General features: G+C 32.0%; 1 protein-coding gene across 11 annotated transcripts in view; it reads left to right on the top strand.

Moving 5' to 3' along the window:
- The window catches only part of NBEA (neurobeachin), a 668,634-nt gene that overhangs the window by 125,072 nt on the left and 521,253 nt on the right, over positions 1–22,309 (top strand). For 10 of the 11 annotated variants that reach the window (XM_077868099.1, XM_077868094.1, XM_077868093.1 and 7 more), the window contains exon 11: positions 14,770–14,878. In XM_077868099.1, coding sequence (XP_077724225.1) covers positions 14,770–14,878 — 109 coding nt within the window. Of the gene's footprint in view, positions 1–12,455; positions 12,562–14,769; positions 14,879–22,309 lie in introns of all 11 variants that reach the window. The other variant, XM_077868103.1, reaches the window with a different exon arrangement.

Raw genomic sequence — 22,309 nt, 5'->3', positions numbered from 1 at the left:
GATTTTGGGTAGCTGCCCATTAGTACTTAAATCTCTAGGGATAACACTTTTTATCATCTTTCTTTAATGTGTAGTTTTAGCTTTTATCATGGCACAAAAAAAAAGCAATAAAATGAGTAGATAAATATTATCGAACTGAGTTAATAACTTGTGGCAACACAAACAGTTTGGATGTTACCTGTTTTTGATAAGTAATCACAATGGTAACTCAGGCTAATATGTAGTTACCATTGTGATTTCATTCATTCATAATGATTCTCAAGCGCTGTGATCACCTTGAGCAATTCTGCCAGGTGATCAAAGCTTTTTGGATATTTTGTCATTCCTCAGGAACTAATACTATTTTGTATTGCACTCATCAGTCTTGGTCCAGTGAATATTGCAAGCAAGAACTAAACAAATTGTCTTTCATTAGACATTTAATAAATAGTTAATGACTAAAAAGAATGAACAAATGATGAATAAATTATTTCAAGAAGTATACCTCCAATCTTGAAATAATTATATTTTCTGTATTTTGTATCTCAGAATGACTCAGTAAATTAGAAATTTCCTTTTTCTTTGATTTGGATGATCAGATAAATTATGAATGACATACATATGTTTCTCCTTTGGTCCACCCTCCTTTTTTTCAGAACATATGTTATTAAATTCTTCAGGTGATATAAAACAAACCTTCTTTGTATGACATGGGAAGAATTTGCTTTGAAAAAAAAATGTTTTCTGGTGCAAGATATAATTAGGCTTTTATATATCAAACAGTTGAAAATACACTAAGCAAGAAATTCTCATTAGAGACAGTGTGATGCAATGAGCTGGACATTTTTTGTGTCACAGATTAAGACTCATACCAATGTTCTGTTATATACTATCTGAACTTAGGTAATGGGGATGTTTGAGGGTGTGTAGTAGTAGTGGTACTACATGGCATTTACTGAATACTACTATGTGCCAGTCTCTGTAACTGTATTATTTCATCTAATACTTCCTGCTGATGAGGGAGAGAAAAACTGAGTAATTTCCTCAAGCCATAAGACTTAAGTGGTAGACTAGAACCAGGGTCCTAATCCTGAAAGCCTGACTTCAGAGCCCTCTCTCTAAAACCACTGTGGTGGACAACTCTGAGAATCAGTTTTTCCAGCTTTGGAATGATTTTAATGATGCCAACTTTTTCTGACTGTGAAGTGAGTTAGATAGTATATGCAAAATATCTACCATAGTGTCTGGTACATAGTAGACATTGAATGTGTTTTCTTTCTTTCCTCAGTAAATATTAGCCTATAGATGTGATACAATTTTGTATTACTAAAATTTATTTTTAGTTTTGTTTTAACTCTGAAAAAATTTACAAACCAAAATTCAATCTCAAGTTGCAGTTTAAATGAATTCTTTTAGGTATATAAATATTTTTCTCAGGAAACTCTTCTTTTTGTTTTTAGTTATGATACAAATTGTTTGGTAGACTGCTCGATGGAATGTGAGATGTAAAAAATTTAGAGAATCCCATAAGGAATTTATATCAGTGACTATCATTAAGAATCTTCTTGTAATGTAAATGTTTGTGACTCAGCAATTAGTTTAGTGAACTTAAATGGAGATTTTTTTTTTAAATTTGTTTTTTAAAGTTTTATTTATTTTTTTAGAGAGAGAGAGGAATAGAGACAGGGACAGGGACGGCAAAGGGCAAGGGAGACAAGAATCTCAAGCAGGCTCCAGCCCAGTTTGGAGCCTGACACAGCGTTGGATCTTAGGACCCTGAGATCGTGATCTGAGCTTAAATCAGGAGTCGGACACTTAACCGACTGAGCCTCCCAGGGGACCCAAAGATTTTTTTTCTTAAAATATATTTTGCCCATCAGTTATTCTAATGATTATCTTGAATTTTATAACCTCCTTAATAATGAAGCAGTTCCATTAAATAAAAACCTCATTGTAAAGTCCTGATTAGCACTACTGTAATATGTAAACCAACAAAATTGCCTGGAAATTTCAGTATTTCAGTGCTTACCTAAAGCAGATTTTCCCTTAACATTTTGAAGCAACTTAAGAATCCTTTGTCCAATCATGTTTTCTGATTGTAAGTTCAGGAAAAGTTACCTATTATACATACAGTGTCAAAATTTTATTACATTGTTTTAACCCAACTAACAAAAAAATGTACATGATTGACTCCAGTAGGCAAAAGAAGTGAAATCAGTATCTGTTTATAATGATTGTGTCTCTTGTGAAGGTTATTATTAATATATGTAGAATATAATATTTTGGTTTCCAAAAGTATTTATTTTTAAATATATAACTATCGAATTAGATCCCTTTATATTTTTTTCAGAAAGGGTGTATATGTGTCAATTCTTAATATATATATTTGCTAGTTTACCTTTTTTATTTTACTAAATTATTTGAAGTAAAACAGACACAAGATGTATATTTGACATATATGTATTACTACTATTAGAGGAGAAAAAAGCAATTAATATTTTATTTAGTGAGATTTAACTAAACTAAAATGGAATTTATATTGAATTTACTGTGAAAAGTAGTTTTTAAGAAGTAAAAAATAAAATACATTAAGTATCCTACCTGAAACATAAGGAAACTATATGTTCAGATAGCTTCCTCTTGTCAGGCAAGTCCTTTATACTCCATGGAGTTAGCAATTTAATTAATTTGTCAGCTGTCAAGAAGAATGGATATTTTGTTTTATTCTAGAATTATGACTTAGGATTCATTGAGTTTTCAAATAAACTGGTGTCTTATAGTTCATTTTAAAGTGTTTTGTACATTGAGTGATTGCTTTTTACAATAATTCTTACAAAAAAGTTTCCTTTAAATGTAGTGAAATCCATTTTTAATGCTATATTGCTTTGTGCTATTTCAGTTTACAGCAGATAATTTTGCTCTGTAAAAGACAAAGCTTTTGCTTATCTTTGCTGCCCTTCCAAAGTTCAATATAGTTGGTTCATCAAAGGGGTAACTGCACATTATTTGTTGCAGAAATCTCAGCAACCATGAGCACAACTTTAGTGAATTCATTGCCTTAATTTTCCTCTATTTTATATATCCATATCCTTTCTCCTTCGATACTTCAATCTTGTCATAATCTTGCTATTTTTCACATAAAATAGCATTCATTTAACTTTTCTGTCTTTATGTTCCTTTTGAAAGTAAGAAAGAAATGCTTCATTCATTTTGATTTTATGATAACCATAGAGTCTAAAACTAAAATAAATATTATTTACTTTTAGAAGAACTATTGCCATATGCTGGACTCTTCACTTTCAGAAGCCCAGATTTTCTAATGAAAAGTGATTATAATACTAAGTCTCCCTAGTGTTGAGAGAGAGAACAAGAAGAGTGAGCATGAGCACGGGGGAAGGAGAAGGGCAGAGGGAGAGTGATAAGCAGGTTCCCTGCTAAATGGGGAGCTTGACTTGACTCGGTGCTTGATTCCAGGACCCCTGGTTCATAACCTGAGCCCATGATCAATGCTTAATCAACTGAGCCACCCAGGTGCCCCTAGCTTTAAGTTTTTTATAGATAGTTTTTATAAAGTTGAGAAAGCCCCTTGTTTACTAAGAGTTTTTACCATGAATGGTTATTGAATTGTGTCAAATACTTTTTATGTATCTATGGATATGAGCATGTCATTTTTCTTTTTTTAGCCTCTTGATATGATGGATTATATTAATTGATTTTTGAATCTTAAACACGCCTTACATGCTTGTGGATAAATCCCACTTGGTTGTGGTGTATAATTTTTTTACACGTTTTTGGATGCATTTTGCTAATATTATGTTGAGGTTTTTCGCATTTGTGTTCATTGGAGATAGTGGTATGTAGTTTTCTTATAATGTTTTTGTCTGGTTTTAATATTAGAGTGATGTTCAAAAAATGAGTTAGGAAGTAATTACTCTGCTTCAACCCTCTGAAAGACATTGTAGATAATTGATATAATTTCTTCCCATTTAAAGTGTGGTAGAATTCACTAGTGAACCCATTTGAGCCTGGTGCTTTCTGTTCTGGAAAATTGTTAATTATTGAGTCAGTTTCTTTAATAGGTATAGGTCTGTTCAGAATGTCTGTTTCTTTTTGTGTGAGCTTTAGCAGGTTGTTTTTTAGGTAACTCATTCTTTTCACTAGGTTATCAAATCTGTGAGCATAGAATTATTTCTAGTATTCCTTTTTATCCTTTAAATTCTATAGGATCTGTAGTTATATCTCTTCTTTCATTTCTGAAATTAGTATTTTGTGTCGTTTCTCTTTTTTCTTAGAATGGCTTGAGGCTTAATGAATTTTATTGATCTTTTCAATGAACTAGCTTTTTGTTGCATTGATTTCTAAGATGTGGTTTCTGGGCCTGAATGTGATCTAGCTTATATTTCATGTGAGCTTGAGAGAAATGTGTATTCATCTGTTGTCAGATGAAGTCATGTATAGATATCAATTATCTCCGGTTATTTGTTGGTGTTGTTGACTTAGCTATGTCCTAACTTATTTTCTGTCTGCTGTATTTGTCTATTTCTGAGAGAGGGGTGTTGAAGTCTTCAAATGTGACAGTAGATTCATCTGTTTTTCCTTGAAGTTTTAGCAGTATTTGCCTCACATAGTTTGCTCTTTTTAGGCACGTACACTCTACAAAATGTTACGTCTTCCTGCAAAATTGACTCCTTTATCATTATATAATGCCCTTCTTAATATCTGATAACTTTGCTTTGAAGACTACCCTGTGTGAAATTAATGTAGGTACTTTTACTTTTTTTGATTATTGTTAGCATGGTATATATTTTTTTGTAGTTACTTTTAATCTGTACGTCTTTATATTTAAACTGGGTTTCTTATAGACAACATATAGGTGGGTTATGCTTTTCATTTTATTCTGACAGTTTCTGTCTTGAATTGGTGCATTTAGACATTGTCATTCAAATTGATTATTTATTAATATCTACCATATTTGTTACTGTTTTGTATTTGTTGTCTTGTTCTTTGTTCCTATTTTTGTCTTCTACTTTTTCTGCCTTTTTTGAGTTTAAGTAAGCATTTTATATAATTCAACTTTCTCTCCTTTCTTAGTGTATCAGTTATACTTAACTGTTTTAACCTTTTTAATGGTTGCCATAGAATTTGCTACTAAAGTCTACTGTCAGCAGCATACTACTTCATGGGTAGTGTGTGTACTTCATAACAACAAAATAATCATTCCTTCTTCTTGTCCCTAGTATTTTTGCTATCATTAATTTCATATATAAGTATACATAAGCATGTATATATGGAAAAATGAATAAGCATACATAATGAATACAGTGCTGCTGTTATTATTTTGAACAAACTGTTGTGTATTAGATCAATTTAAAATATAAAAAAATTTTATTTTACCTTCACTATTCTATCTTTCGTGCTCTTGCTTTCTTTATGTAGATCAAAGTTTCTTTAAAAAATTTTTTTATTTATTCATGAGAGACACAAGAGAGAGGCAGAGACACAGGCAGAGGGAGAGAGAAGCAGGCTTCAAGCAGTAGGGAGCCAATGTGGGACTCGATCCTGGGACTCCGGGATCATGCCCAGAGCCAAAGGCAGATGCTCAACCACTTAGCCACCCAGGTGTCCCTAGATCAAAGTTTCTAACCTGTATTTTTTCCTTCTCTCTAAAGAATTTTTGTTAAGAATTTTTTTTCAAGCCAGTCTACCAGCAGCAAATTTCCTCAATTTTTGTCTAAGAATATCTTTATTTCTTCTTCACTTTTAAAGGATAATTTTTCAGAGTAGAGACCTTGAAGTTGGGATTTTTCTTTTCTCACCACTTAAAAATTTTCCCTCCATTCTCTTCTTAGTTGCATAGTTTCTGAGGAAAATCAGATGTAATACTTATCCTATTTCCACTATGATATTGTATTTTTTCCCTTTGGCTTCTTCTAGAAATTTATTGTTATGTTTGATTTTCTGTAATTTGAAAATGATATACCTAGGTATAGTTTATTTTGGCATTTATCTTGATTGGTGTTCTCTGAGCTTTCTGAATCTATGGTTTGGTTTCCGACAAAAATTTGAGAGAGATTCTCAATCACTGTGTTTTTTGTTTTATTTTGTTTTTTAACATTTCTTCTATTCCTTTCTAGCTTCTCCTTCTGGTATTCCTATTATTTTGTAGTTGTCCCAGTCCTTGGTTTTTTTTTCTTTTCTTTTCTTTTCTTTTCTTTTCTTTTCTTTTCTTTTCTTTTCTTTTCTTTTCTTTTCTTTTTTCTTTTCTTTTTTTCTTTTCTTTTTTTTCTTTTCTTTTTTTTCTTTTCTTTTCTTTTCTTTTCTTTTTTCTTTTCTTTTCTTTTCTCTTTTCTTTTCTTTTCCTTTCCTTTCCTTTCCTTTCCTTTCCTTTCCTTTCCTTCCTTTCCTTTCCTTTCCTTTCCTTTCCTTTCCTTTCCTTTCCTTTCCTTTCCTTTCCTTTCCTTTCCTTTCCTTTCCTCTTTCTTTCTTTCTTTCTTTCTTTCTTTCTTTCTTTCTTTCTTTCTTTCTTTCTTTTCTTTTCTTTCTTTTCTTTCTTCTTTCTTTTTTTCCCCAGTTTTTGTTCTCTTTGATTTTGGGTTTTTGAGGATTCTGCTGATATATATTCTGGTTTATAGATTCTTTCCTCAGCCATATTTAGTCTATTAATACTCCATCAAACACACCCTTCATTTCTTTTACTGTATTTTTTACTGCTAGCATTTCTCTTTGCTTCTTCCTTAGGAATTCCATCTCTCTGCTTTTACATTGTCCATTTGTTCTTTTATGGTGTCTCTTTTATCCATTAGAGCCTTTAGCATAGGGCTCAGCATAATATTTTTCTTGATAGTCAGACACTATGTACTTGGTAAAAGGAATTGCTATAAATAGGCCTGTAGTAATGTGGTGCTGAGGTGTCAGGGAGAAAAAGCATCCTTAACCCTATGATTAGGTATTAGTCTTTTAATCAGCCTTGCCTTTAGACCCTGAACTTTACAAGTGTTTCTCAGGATTTTTTCAACCCCCTTTGGTGGGAGAAGATGACTATAGTTGACTGTAGTTGGATATTTCCCTTCTCTAGGTCAGTTAGGCTCTTATAATACCTCAGGAGGTTAGGATTGGTAAACTAGTTTCTCCTGAGGGCAGGTCTTGTTAACAGATTGCTCTGGTATATTTCAAGTTCATTTTTCTTTTCCCTTGTAAGTCTGAGAGGATTTTTCCAATATTTATTATGAAAACCTGGTTAATCACCTGGAAATAAATCGCACTATAAATATAGGGACCTATAACTGGAGGGGTTGAAAGCATGTCTCCATTACAGTTCAATTTTCCCTACCTGGTCACTGCCACAGTGATTTCCACTTGTGTGTCTCTGCTCTGATGACCCATGATTCCCTAGAGTTTGCTTTGTATCTCGCCATTCTTGGGGGCATCAGTTTGCCCTGTTCTTCTCCCCTCTCTTTGGATCCTAGAAGAATTCTTGGTTTATTAGTCCTTTCAGTTTTTTATTTGATAAATTGGATGGACTCATGGATTTCAGGATTTTTGCTTTTAGAACCAGAAGCCTATATATTGGTTTGTTTTATCTCTCTCTTACTGCTGATTTGCCCTTGATTTGAGCAGCATTATAGAAGTGTTCAGCACAGTAAGGAAACTGGAGCACTAGCATTTTGATAGCAGAAATGAAAAGAAGAGCCCACAATCAGAAATTATTAGAGAAATCATACAAAGGAAAGAACTTGGGAAGTAGCTCAATAACATTATGTATGAATTCAACTCTGAGCTGTACCTTTGTGGTTCTGATCCAATCAAAGGTCTAACTATAGCAGTAAGGCAAGATAGAGAATCAAAAGTCATTCAGGTTGTAAAGGAAAAAATAGAACTATTCCTTTTACAGATGACATGATTGTCTATGTAAAAATTCTTAAGAATTAACACACACAAAATTCTAGTAAGTTCAGGAAATTTGCAAGAGACAAGTTTCTTACGCAAAAGTAAACTTTATTTTTGTGCATTAACAAAGTATAGAAGGAAACCAAATGAAAAATACCTTTAACAGAAGCTCCAGAAATTTAAATGTTTAAAATATAAATGTCCAAAACATGTAAGGACCTGTGTGCTGAAATATGCAATTGCTGATGAAAGAAATGAAAGTATTAAATAAATGATGAGATATATTGTGTTCATGTATAGGAAGGCTCAACACAGTAAAGATTTCATTGAGTTGATCTGTAGATTTAACCCAATACCAATTAAATCCTGGTTAGATTTGTTTGTTGATATACGCAAAGTAATTCTAAAATTTATATGGAAAGATAAAGTAACGAGGATAGCTAAAATGCCTTTGAAGAAGAATAAAGTTGAAGGAATCATACTTGCCTGGGCTTTAAAACTTACTATAAAGCTCTAATAATGAATACAGTATGTGATATCAGCAAGATGATAGACACACATGTCTCTGCAACGGAGTCTAGAAATAGTCCTACACGTATATGGACAATTGATTTGTGGCAAAGTTGCAAAATCAGTCTAAGGGAGGAAAGATGATTGTATGCCAAAAAAATGGCTCTTGACCTAAACCTCCCACCTTGAAAAAATTAACTCAAAATTAACTCTAAATGTAAAATATAAAACTATAGACCTTTTAGAAGAAAACATGTAGGAGAGAATCATTGTGATTTACATTAAGCAAAGTCATTTTAGACCTGACAATCAAATCATGTACATAGAAGACCGAAATTGATAAATTTGACTTTGACTTCATCAAAGTTAAAATTTTTTAGTTTGTAAAAGATGTTACAGGCTAAGGGAAGATGGTAGAAAATCTATTTGGCAAAGGTTATATCAAGAATATATAAAGAAATCCCTTAAATAGTAAAAAAAACCATAAAATCCAATTTAAAAAAATGGGCAAACTTGAGCAGACACTTCATCAAAGAGGATATAAGGATGTCAAAATAGCACATGAAAAGATGTTTAGCATTATTAATCAATAGGATAATGTCTATTAAAACTAGTATAAGATACAACCACACACTTTGTAGAATGGCCAAAATAAAAAATACTCATGGTGCCAAGTGCTGGGGAGGATGAGAAACAACTGTAATATATTAGTGGTGGAATTGCCAAGTGGTACAGCCACTGTGGCAGTTTGGCAGTTTTTATTACAAAGTTAAACATACACACTTACCTTACAATTCAGCTCTCTACTCATAGGTTTGTATTTATGAGAAATGAATGAAAACCGTGTTCACACAGAAGCCTTTATATGAATGTTTACAGCAGTCCTATTAGTAATTGTTAACTAGATACAAATCATATGTACACAGACTGTGGTAATCCATTTATAAAATGGAATACTATTCAGCAATTAGAGGAATAAACTCCTGACATGTGCAGCTACTTGTATGTGTCTCAAAGGCATTATGTTGAGCTCAGAAAGACAAACCCAGAGGGTTCCATACTATATGATTCGATTTATATGACATTCTTGAAATGTCAAATCTGTATTGAAAAATAAGATATGAGAAGTTATTCAAGATTATGGGATTTGGAAGTATGTGATTTAAAAAGCTCTAAAGGGATAGGATAAATGATTTTCTTGGTGTGATGGAACTGATGTGTATCTTGATTGTGGTGGGGTTATACAAATCTACATATCTAACATTTTCAGAATTGTGCACACACACAAAGTAAGAAATAAGAAAAGTCAATTTTATTGCCAGGTTATTTAAAAAATAATTAAAAATAGAAAATTTCTGTTAAGGCTGAGTACCAAATAACTATTTCAGCCTTCTGTATAGAGCTGTTTTGATATTTGTTTTCTTTATTGGATAATTTCTTTATTGGATAATTTTACTTCCAGGGTATACTTTATAATCCTGCTTCTGTTAAATAGGCTGTGCTTGGCTGAAAATGCCATTGGGCCTCCCTTCTGTGGCATATTTTGATCCTGAAAGGCATTGGAGGATGCCCATAGTTAAGGTCACACATGTGTCATTAGAAACTCTCTTTAATTTTGAAATTTTGAACTTTTTAGGTGTTAAGTTATATCATTAAATTTCTAAAGTATTCATGTATCCATGGATTATACGTGGTTACTGTAGTGGTGCTGCCACTTGTAGCATGTCCACTAAATTTTCATAAAGGGACAAGAACAATAGAGCATTGTAAGTAGTCATTTTTCGATTGGGATTAAATTGTAAAGTAGTAGGCTTTGAGAGTTATTTCTTCTACATTAGAGTCTTTTTAGTAAATATCTATTGGCTATTTATAGAGTTATGAATGGAGCATATCAAAAGGCTGTTTTGTTCTCAAACTATGTAAATACCAGGATATACTATATACTAACATATAACTGTGTCAGAAGTTTAGAAAAAATTCCTTTAAAAGTAAAAAAGTTAAAGATTTTTTTTTTCCTAATCAAGACAGATTTTGAGACATTTCAATCACAATTTATAAACTTAGATTTTTTTTGGTTATATTTTGTCAGAGATAAAATAGGCTGATAAAACATAAAATCTGTTACCAGAGGAAGGTAAAAATGTGTAACAGCCTGATTAACTTTAAAATAGGACCTTTAAAGAATACTTTTAAATAGCCATGAGAGTGGTAGTAAAATCAGTTTATAAGACTGCCTGTCTCCTTATCAGGCTGTAAGAAAAGGTAGACATTACTGAGAGATATCATGGCTAAGGGCAGGCTTAGTGATTTCATGTGCTACCAGTGTATTCCATGTGTCCTTACATTTTACTGTGCTGCATCTCACTGTTTTCCTTATTTGACTCTGCAGATAAATGTATTTTACTTATTTCGGCATGTATTTCCACTGATGTCTGAACTGATGAATGTGACAGTTTGTGTATCAAGTTCATTATGTATTAGGCAGGTAGGCAGTGTTCTTTTAGAGTGAATCCTCAGAAATACATTGTCTAAAAATAGCCATTAAATGTATCTGGAATTAGAAACTTTGGTTTAGACCTTTCTAATTTTGAACTGTGAAGGAACTTAACTCTTCTAACTTCTGTGAGATTTTTTTTTTTGCATGTGTGTCACTAGAAATTAATTTTGTTGATGAGAAATTACCTTGGGTATGAGACTTGAGTTGATTTCTTTTACAGTTTTGTTCCTGCTCGATCACTCTTCATCTCAGAAAAGTTTTCTAGTCAAAGAAATAGCATAGAAACAATGGTATTAGATATTTTATATAATTTTAATCATCCTTTGCAAGATTTCAATGTATTTCCGTACCAAATTAGGCTATATAAAAGAAGAAACCTTATGAAAAAGTCAAAAGATTTTCTCCCTTTCCTGGTACCTTAATCTTAATGAAACTTAATCTCCTTTTGAATTTATTCTGGCAATTATTTTGTCTGTAGTGTTTCTTAAGATATTAAAAATATCCTTTTAAGAGGGGAGGGAGTGTTGGATCTTGGGCAGTCTTTAATTTTTTAACTTATGAATGCCATTCTTCTCAATATACTTAAGCAGTTCATCTAGCTGAGATACATGGCTTGTTTCAGTACAAAGCAGATTGAAAAGCCAGTTTCTGAATCCTAGGAACTGTCTTGAACTGAACTTTGGTTATGTATTCAATTTAATCATTTCAGTTATACATTAGGTCTGTCTTTTGATATATGTTTAAATAATCAAATACCTCAAAAATAATAAAACTTTTAGGATCACATGGCATGAGTTATTTACATTAGTTATTTAAAAAAAATAAATAATGGACAATTTCAAATGAATAAAATTATATTAAAATCAAGTCAAATTTTATATAGAAATTTTAATGGAACCTAAATATAGTACATATTTTATATTAGAAATAGAAATTAGTCATGTTCATATATAGTTATTATATATTCTCAGGTGATTGTGGGCCAAGATTATGTGGTATTCTTTAATAATATGGATGAGAAAGTTCTAGAGAGATAATAAGTATGCTGAGTCATTAGAGATATTATTATACTATTTCCTTCATTTTTTCTAAGGTCTAGCCCTTTATGAGTATGTTCTTAAAATAAATATTACTTTCTAATTTAATAGAAGCTTATTAAGAACTGGAAGATGGTAATTATTTTTAAGATTAACCCTATAGATTGTTAGTGTCATTTTCCTTAAAAGGAGACAGGATTATTAAACACTCCTAACTATTCCTGAAGTAGAATTGCTACATATAGAACATGATATGTTATAGTACTGTCTATTGAAAAGTTTAGCAATTTTACTTTATGAGTGAAGTCAGTATACTTTTTGTCTATCAAGTAAAATATTCCTATGAAAATCTGTTTCTAGCTATACTTTTCAAGAGAATCTTCTATGTTGTATATACTAGTTTTGGCCAACACAGATACTTGGTTTTTGGTTATCCTATGTACTTAGATCCTCTACAGATGAACTGTTGTGTCTAGACAGGAAGTGGTAATGTAGGAGATATAGGAATGGGCTGAAGTATCCTTTATATTTGCCTTTGTATCTAGGGGAGTTGGAAATAGGCAAGAATGGAGAGAAATTTTGTATGGCAGTACACAGAATTTTGCAAGTTTATTGTGAGCCCTGCAGCAATCCGATGCATTTTAGTTACTGGTAAGTTTGTTAAATTATGTTTGAAAATGTACCTCTTCGAAGATGGCCATCTATTTACTATTACTCCACCATGTCAAATATACCTATTTTAAAGATTTTTTTGAAAAGATATGGTATTGCTATTGCATTCAGTTTTAGGAATAATTTAAAATACTTTTGTTAGTGAATGCATTTGACTTTTCAATTGTTGTCATAGTTAAAACTGAAGTGAAATTAACTTTATGTGGGTAGCATAGTCATGTGTTAAGATTTTGGAATAAAATTCATATTTTTGATTTTGTAATGGAACTCCAATGTGATTAGAAGTCTGGGTAATTACTTAGATGTTTGAGAAAGAGTAGCCCTTCTGACATAAAAGAGTAAGCATATCCATGGCATCCTTGTAATTTTATATAGTTCTACATAGGAGGGTGATTTATTTTAATTTTTTTTTTTTTTTGCATTTTTTTCATGGACCATGGGGACCATAGGCATTTCCAGTCTTTTCTTTTTAGCAGTGTTGATGTTTAGGAATTAGTCATCTTTCCCCGTAGTCACTAATTCAGGTGTAGGTAAGAATTCCATGAAAAGATTAGGACATTGTGTAATCTCTATGCAGTAGATTCTTTATTCTTCTCAAACATTTAGGCAGAAGTATTTTGTGTAGTAGTACCTATGCAATTATTTGTGAAGTGGCTTTTACTGTTGACACAATTCATTAAAAATGGACTAGATTGTCTAATAGCTGTTCTTCTATACAGAAATATTTTAAAAAATCCCAAAGGATTCTTTGGTAGTTGTGTTTAATTTGTAAATATCTAACTTTAGGACAAAGTAAAAGAACATCGTTGACTTGTAATACTAGTTTACTTTTTTGTGTGGTTTAAAGAAATAGGGCCAATTAATGTAACTGAATTTTAATTTCCTGTAATGAAGTACTTTATTTCCAGAAATACTATATTTTTTCTACCTGATGTCATATAACCCATTAAACTATCAATTTTTATAATAATAATAATTTTGCTATTGATTCTTTTAATGAGAATATTTCTGATTTGAACTAGAATAGCCACATTATCAGAAAAAATGTGTTGTCATTCTATTGAAACCAGAAAATTTAGAATAACTTGAAAGAATAGAATCACTTTTGGACCTTAGTGATTTTCAAGTTTTCCTCATTAACGAATTTTCTTAATTCCTTGAAGAAACGAGTACTTATGAATTTAAAATATATTTGGAAATTTGTGGTTTTATACTTTCTTATGAATATAAATAGGCAATTTAGAGTACATTATAAGGCACAGTAAATAGATAATTTAATTGCTGATGAAGTTTGGCTTGTTTATTGTAATAAACTATAGTAAGCATGTACAGTGAAGGAATATATATTTTCTTAATTAGGAATGCCATCATGTATTAATGCTGTTAGTTGAAAATTGTTCAATGTAACTTTGTGAAGTAGTATATTATCAAAACTTAATCCAATGCAGTCATTTATTTTTCTTTTGTTTCTTCATTCAACAGACATTATCAAGTGCTTTATCTTTGTCTGGCACTTATCTTTGTGTGCTTTTATGTGTTTGTGTATACATTGTGTAATTAATTGCCACTTCCATTTCAATATTATACAGATCATTTGTTTTTCTGCTCTCATGAGCTTTCCTGAATGAATATATGGACACAAATAACATGTATATTTCTCTGGATATTTTCTAAAAAATAGAAAGTCTTTTTAAAAAAATAGGTATAAATGAAAAGTTTATTTCAAAAACAGGTGTGTTCTTCCAAAGCAATGTTGCATATATATTTAAATTTTCTAAGATAGTATGTTCTTCAAAAGAATGTTATGGTAAAAGTCTTTATGGAAATACTGTGGAGAATTGATGTATTTGTAGATGTGTTTCTTATGTTATATTTACTTAAAACAGGTAATGTACATATGTGTAGGTGAACTCCAGTGTTTGGCTTTGGGATATAAAAAAAAAAAGCTATGCATTTATGTTTTGATTTTTGATATTTAATTCTAAAGAGATGAGACTAGTTTTCTCATGCTTGTGAGAAAATATAGTCATGTACAATATAAAATATAGTAATCATTGTCAGCAAAATAGAGATTAGTTTTGAATTTGATTTTTATCTTTTCGCAATATAAAATTCTGAAACGGAACACTATGTTTATAATCAACATTTGATGATTACATAATGAAATTGTCTGTACTTTACATGCAGTGCTACTCTTTTGGCATTCCTGGTTGAACTACTTAAAAGTTCAGTAGCCATGCAAGAACAGATGCTGGGTGGAAAAGGCTTTTTAGTCATTGGCTACTTACTTGAAAAGGTAAGTGATATGTATTGATGGTTTTATTGTGTAGTATTCATAGCTGAACAACTCGACAACCCCTAATTATATTTTTTCTATAGTTTTTCTTTTCATAGACTGTTCATTATAGTAGGCTAATCCACACATATTTACTTTTATATATTGCTTTTAGATTTAAGTGTAAACATTGAAATAAATTGAGTGCAGGGAAATCTGTGTTTTTAGGAATTTTGAGTAAGATAGAAAATAAAGAAACTTTTTTCCTCTACATTTAAAGTTAAAAGTATTTCCCCTTAATACTTTTTTCTTATTGTTTCTTCGCTATCTTTAGATTCAAACTAAGTTTTAGAACCTTTGTCAATTTTATTTTAAGTGGATTTTTATTTTTGCTTAATTTTCCAATTTTAAGCTAAAAATATCTTTGTTTTGTAATAAGCAAAACAATTTGTGATTTGTCTCTGCTTTTAATATATTTGAATATTTAAGGTAGCTTTTCTCAAATCACTACGTAATATAAATAATAGAAATTAGATGGGTTTAATTTTCCCATCTTGTGTCATTTGTCTCTTTTTTTTTCTTTTTTCTTTTTTTTACCTTCTTTGCTTTAGTCATAGCTGTACAATTCTGGTAATCATGGATTTCTGATTATGGTCTCAAAGAATTTGGTTGTATCATATGATTTCTTTTAAAAATTAAAAGGGGAAGTCATGAGTACAAATACTGGCTTTTTTCTTTCCTAAGGAAGTATCTGTTACCCTCATTAGCTCTCTCAAGCCTATTCTTATCAGTTAACTCTAACATTCAGCTACTCTGAAATAGAACTCTATGAGAAATAATAGAGGTGAGTCCACGAATAAGAGGAATAAACTTATTTTTCCCTTTCGAAATAATTTTGAGGGGACTTTTAGAAACAGTTTTTTCAACTCAGATTGTTCACCTCTGAAATCCTTGTAACTTATTTTTGCTTTGAAACAAGGATTCTTCTTTTTTGAAGGATTGGTGATTGAAGACTGGTAGGTTATTACATAGATTGATCATTGGCAGCATTTCTGTATTGAAATAATTTTTTCAGTAACAAGATTATCATTCATGTGTTTGGTTTCATGGAAAACTTTTTTTTATGTCTAGAGTACTTAAGTATCATTTAGAAGATTTATGTGAAATTACATTTTACATGAATTAGATATTATGAAATGCTTTGTGTTATTACTATGTATTAATAAGATCACTAACAAGAACTACCCCTTGAATATACTTTTCATCTATTTGCTGAGATTTGATCAGCATAATTCTAAAGTGAGCATTCTTTTACACTTAAAGCTTAACTTAAAATATGAAATTCAGTGAGGGGTGCCTGGCTGGCTCAGTCAGTAGAACATGTGACTCTTGATCTCAGGGTTCCACGTGTGAGCCAAAAGTTGGACAAGATACTACTTAAAAATAAAACCTTAAAATTTTTTTTAAAGAATTAGAAATTCATTGAAAAGATTGTAAGTCAAATAAAAAGACATACTCAGTTTTTCCTTTCACTCAGAATTAATATCCTTAAAATTCTATTGTCACCTTAGGCATAAAATGAGATATCATTTTGGCTTTCATTTGCATTTTTGGAAAATTTGAATAACATTGGACATACATATGTATTCATAGCACATCCACACTTTCTCTTTTGAACGGAGTAATTATCCATGTCCTCAGCCAGTTTGCCCGATTTCCTTTCAAGACCCCTACTCCTAGGCAATCTATAATCTACTTTTGACTCTGATTTTGTGTATTCTAGGTATTTCATATAAGTGAGATCATATAATATTTGTTTTTTTGTATCTTGTTTCACGTACCATAATATTTACAAGATTTCATCCATGCTATAGCATCTATCAGTACTTTATTCCTTTTCATGGCTGGATAGTATTCTCTTGTATGCACATAATACATTTTGTTTATCTATTCAAATATCGACATTTTTGTTTTTTCCATCTTGCATGGTATGAATAATGCTGCTATGAATGTTCTTGGACAAGTTTTTGTGTGGACATATATTTTTATTTCTATTCTGTAGATACCTATCTATGAATTCACTTGCTGGGTCCTATCATAGCTCAGTGTTTAACCACTTGAAAAACTACAGATTGCTTTCCAAATTGGCTCCTTCATTTTACATTATCATCAGCAGTATATGTGGTTTCTAGTTTTTTCACATCCTTGGCAACATTTGTTGTCTGTTTTATTCTAGCTATCCTAATAGATGTGGCATATCATTTTTTGTTTACAATTCTGTGATGTCTAATGATGTTGAGTATCTTTTTATGTGCTTATTGGCTATTTATGTATTTTCTTTGGAGGAATATCGATTTAGAACTTTTTCCCATTAAAAAAATTGTGACATTTTTCTATTATTGAACTGTAGCAATTTTTTATTCTGCATACTAATTTTCATTAGATATATGATTTGCAAAGATAGTCTTACATTCCGTAGATCCCATTATATTTTAATTTGCATTTCCCTGATGACAAATTGAGTTGAACATTTTCATACATTAATTGTATTTTAGTAGTTATCCTCTTTTAGTTAATACCTGTTCAGACTGTTTGCCCTTTTCCATTTGAATCGTTTTATCATTCTTTTGTTGATTTGTGAAAAATCTTTCTTAATCCTGGATATAAGACCTTTGTTGGGTATGTATCATAATATTACTTCCCCTGTGACCTGCTTTTTCATTCTCTTAATGACCTTTTTGATGAATGGAAGTCCTTTATTTTAATATGGGTCACTGTTTCATTTTCTTTTATGATTATCCCATTTTGTTTTTTTTTTTTAAGATTTTTAAAATTTATTTATTCATGAGAGACAGAGAGACAGAGAGAGAGACAGAGACAGACAGAGAGGCAGAGACACAAGCAGAGGGAGAAGCAGGCTTCATTCAGGGAGCCTGATGTGGGACTCCATCATGGGACTCCAGGATCATGCCCTGGGCCGAAGACCGGCACTAAACCACTGAGCCACCCAGGGAACCCCGATTATCCCATTTTAGATCTTAATGTATTCCAAAGCCATGAGACTGATTTATGTTTTCTTTTCAAAATTTTGTTTTACTTTTCACATTTAGACTTATAATCCATCTGGAATTGAGTTTTGTGTATGGCATGAAGTATAAGGGTCAAAGTTCTTCCCCCCCCCCAAATATGTAGATAGCTGGCCTAGTACTGTTTATTGAAGTTGACTTTTCACTGCATTGCAATTTAATTTTTGCCATAAATGCAATAACTATATATGAAGGGATCATTTCCAGAATTTGTCTATTGTAGGTTTTTCTCTTTGAAGCAATACATCACTATCTTAATTTGTATGCATTTTTAGTATATTTTGATATGTCATCTAGGTTTATTGTTTTTCAAGATTGCTTTGGCTATCTTTGAGTTTTTGCATTAGTATATCTATCAGCTTGTCAATTTCCACCAGAAAATGCAAGGATTTTCATTGTGTTATATTGATATCTTTATATTGAACCCTCCAATTCATGCATTTAGTGTATCCCTCTATTTACTTAGGTCTCTTTGGTAATTTTCTATGTAGAAAACTTTCTTTGCTAGATTTATTTCTAGATACTTGAGGTTTTTCAAATGTTAGTTTTTTACATAGAAATATAATTGGCATTTATTTTGACCTTTTATGTACCAGCATTGCTATTCTTCTGTTATTTCTAGTAGTTTGTTAATTTTTCAGATACATTTCTTTGTAGAAAATCTCATCATCTAAGAAATGCAATTTTATTTTTTCCTTTCCAGTATTTATTTTTTATGTCTTTTCCCCTTGATATTGCACTAAGACTTCCAGAATGGTGCTGAACAAAAGTTGTAATAGTGAGCATCCCTGTCTTATTCCAGATCTCATGTGCAAAGCTTTCAATAATTAGCCACTGTGTATGGTATATGCTGTAGATTACTTTCAGTAGATTTTTTTTAACGATTTTATTTATTCATGAGAGACACAGAAAAAGAGGCAGAGACACAGCCACAGGGAGAAGCACGTTCCATGCAAAGAGCCCGATGGGGATTTGAACCCGGGAATCCGGGATCATGCCCTGAGCCAAAGGCAGACAGATAGATGCCCAACCACTGAACCACCCAGGCATCCCACTTTCATTAGATTTTTAAATCATATTAAAAAAACTGTCTACTATAAGTTTGCTTAGAGTTTTCTTTATCATAAACGGGTGCTGAATTTGATCAAATGCTTTTTTGCATTATTTGTGATAATTACGAGTTTCTTCAGTTTTTTTCTTACTGAACTACATTAATTGATTTTCATATGTTAAACCATCCTCATATTCCTGGAATCCTATTTAGTTTTAGATCCGTTCCTATTACAGTCAGTCTTTTTTCCTTAAAATGGCTCATGCCAATGTCACCAGTAGTCTTCATATTCTACATCTTAAGGTTCTCAGTTTTCATCTTATTCGACCTATTAACATTTCAGTTCTCAAAGTCCTTCCTTGTTGAAATGCTTTCTTCAGTTGTATTTTTGTGACAGCATTCTTTTTTTTTAATTTTTAATTTATTTATGATAGTCACACAGAGAGAGAGAGAGAGCAGAGACATAGGCAGAGGGAGAAACAGGCTCCATGCACTGGGAGCCTGACGTGGGATTCGATCCCGGGTCTCCAGGATTGCGCCCTGGGCCAAAGGCAGGCACTAAACCTCTGCGCCACCCAGGGATCCCCATGTGACAGCATTCTTTCTTTGTTTTTTTCTTACCTCCTTGGTCTCCTGTTTTATTCTCTCCTACCAGTGTCTCCTCTTTCTAAATTTTAAAGACTAATTTTCCTCTTAAATCTTTCATCCTTCAATTTTCTCTATCTTAGAGATAACTATTGGTTATCCACAATCTGTTTCCCACTTGGAGTCACACTAGTCTTCCTAAAATGTATCAGACCTTACTGCTACATCATTTGCAGAGTAAATTCCCAATTCTCTTACCTCTGATTTCATCTCTTTATCATCCTCCTTCTTACTTTCTCTGTTGGACATACACTGCCCATGTAAAGGCCTCTTTGCCTTTTTCCTAAAAACTAAAGTGGCAAGTATGAATCCATCTGAGGACTTTTGCATTTTTGTAGGTATCCATATGGATTGAAATTCTACACTTCACTTAGGATTTCACTTGTGATACCTTATCAGAGAAGTCTTTACGTATCACTCTGAATACAAAAGTACCCCTTCTATAACCATCACTATCTCCAATCTACCAATTTTTTACAGCATGATTTTGACTTCTTTTTTTACTTTATTTTCTGCCTCTTTTCACTAGAATATAAGCTTCAGCTTCATGAAAGCAGGGACAGTATATTTTTTGTTCTCACTTTATTGCTGTATCTTCAGCACCCAAAAAAGAATGCCCACCTCAATAAATATTTGTTGGATTTAATTGAATTAGTGAAAGCATTTGCATGCTTGTTTTTCACCTTCTCAGATGAATTTTAACACTGTTTTATTTTTGAATATCAGTTGCTGGGTAAACAGGATAGATATTAAAGGTTCCATTTTTATTTTATCATCAACTAATAACAAGTTAATGGTTAAGTGTTACTTAACTTTATCTCCTTGTTTTAGAAGGTATAACTTAGTTATCAAGGAAGGTAGTCTAATAAGAGTCTTTCTTATATTTTTTTAAGATTTATTTATTATTTGAGGGAGAGCGAGAGCATGAGCAGGGGATGGGAGAGGGGCAGAGAGAGAGGGAGAAGCAGATTCTCCCCTAAGCAGTAAGCCCAACATGGGGCTCGATCCCAGGATCCTGAGATCATGACCTGAGCCAAAGGCAATCACCCAACCAACTGAACCACCGAGGCACCCCTAGTAAGAGGTTTCTTTATTCATGTCATTTAAACTATTTTATGAACAACTTTTGAGATCCTTTTTTGTTTGTTTGTTTTATTTTGCCAAAATATGAGTTTGAAGGATATGGAGGTTTTCTCGGGTATTCAATATTTTTGGGTGTTGTTATTTTAAAAAATTGAGTCAAAGTGGTTCAAACATTTAGGAAATATGCTTACTAATGTAACTGGAAGTCTAGTGACAGGTGGCTTATCAGTCATATTCCTGGCGGGAAACAGACATCATGCCCAAACCTGGTTATTGTAAAGAGTTTAACGCAAAGTTCTTTAAAGAGTTGTGAGCATTTTTAAGGGAAATCAGCAAAGTTTGCAGAGGTGAGAGAAGTGAGTGTTTATCATAACTCAAAAAGAAAGTTATTGTAGTTCTAGGAGAAGTTGTACCTGATAGAGAGTTATCTTTAGTAAAAAAAAAAAAAAAAAAAAAGTCTGTTGGCCTGAAGGGGTAAAGCCAGGGCCTCCCCAACTTCGTTTTCTTCCTGTCCTTTAATTTCCTACTGGTGTCTTCACTAGCCAAACCCAGTGGTAAGCTAGTAGCCAAAGGAGCCTCCCAAGCTCAGAAATAGGATGGGGAAGGCTGGGGACTAGATCAGTGTGGCTGATAAAACATGTCCATAAAGTTGGGCTTTAGGGTTTGGTTGTCTGAGTCTCAATTATGTCATCAAGGACCCAGGGTTTTTCTGTATGCCTCCTCTGCCACATATTTCATGATTTTATTTGCTGCTATAGCTACTGTCTTTTCAGAAGAAGATTGCCAGGTCACCTTAGTGCATTAGACTTTCACATCCAGGTGGGGGCGTAGGCAGAAAAACTTCTTTCTCCCACTTTTGAAAAACATCCTTCCCTCCAATTTGATTGCTCCGGTTAAGTCTTGACCTACTTTGAATTATTTGTTGCCATGAATATTTTGATGAATCACTGTGTACCTGTCTCACCCAAGCAACAGCAACAGTAGCAACACATAAGTGATTCATATTGGATTAGGCCATTTGTTGCTCAGTTTTGGTATCTTGGAAGGAGTGAAATGGATGTTGATGATCAACTACTTTACAATGCACCTCTACTAATTAAATTAATTTCCCATAATTTACTTAATAATATATTATGTTATCTATAGATATAGATATAGATATAGATATAGATATAGATATAGATAGAATGGTTTCTGCAATAAAAAAGAACATTACTGGTGGTCTATTCCATTGTGGCCTGTTCTAAATGTGGGAAAGACCTCTGTTTTTACTGAATAGCAACTTCTTATAACATCAATTGCTCGAGTTTGATTTAGTTACTTCTGGAGTGGACATTAAAATATAATTGTTTTTTCCTAGCTTCTGAAATTCTGTTTCCAAATATGTTCCATCACAATTCATATAGCATTCATCGTACAGATTATATCTTATATAGTCATTACATAAAAGTAATGTCATAAAGTTTAAATTTCAGAGCATGCATTTTATAGATTTCTAACAATTACAGAGAACACTTTTTAAAATAGCTTTACTGGAGAAAGCAAATATCAAAATAAGGATTTTAAAGCAGTCATTCAAACTAAACA

This window comes from Canis aureus, chromosome 24 (genome assembly GCF_053574225.1).
Source record: "Canis aureus isolate CA01 chromosome 24, VMU_Caureus_v.1.0, whole genome shotgun sequence".
Taxonomy (NCBI): Eukaryota; Metazoa; Chordata; class Mammalia; order Carnivora; family Canidae; genus Canis; species Canis aureus.
Note: the sequence above shows the minus strand (reverse complement) of the source record. Positions and strands in the feature narration are given on the sequence as shown.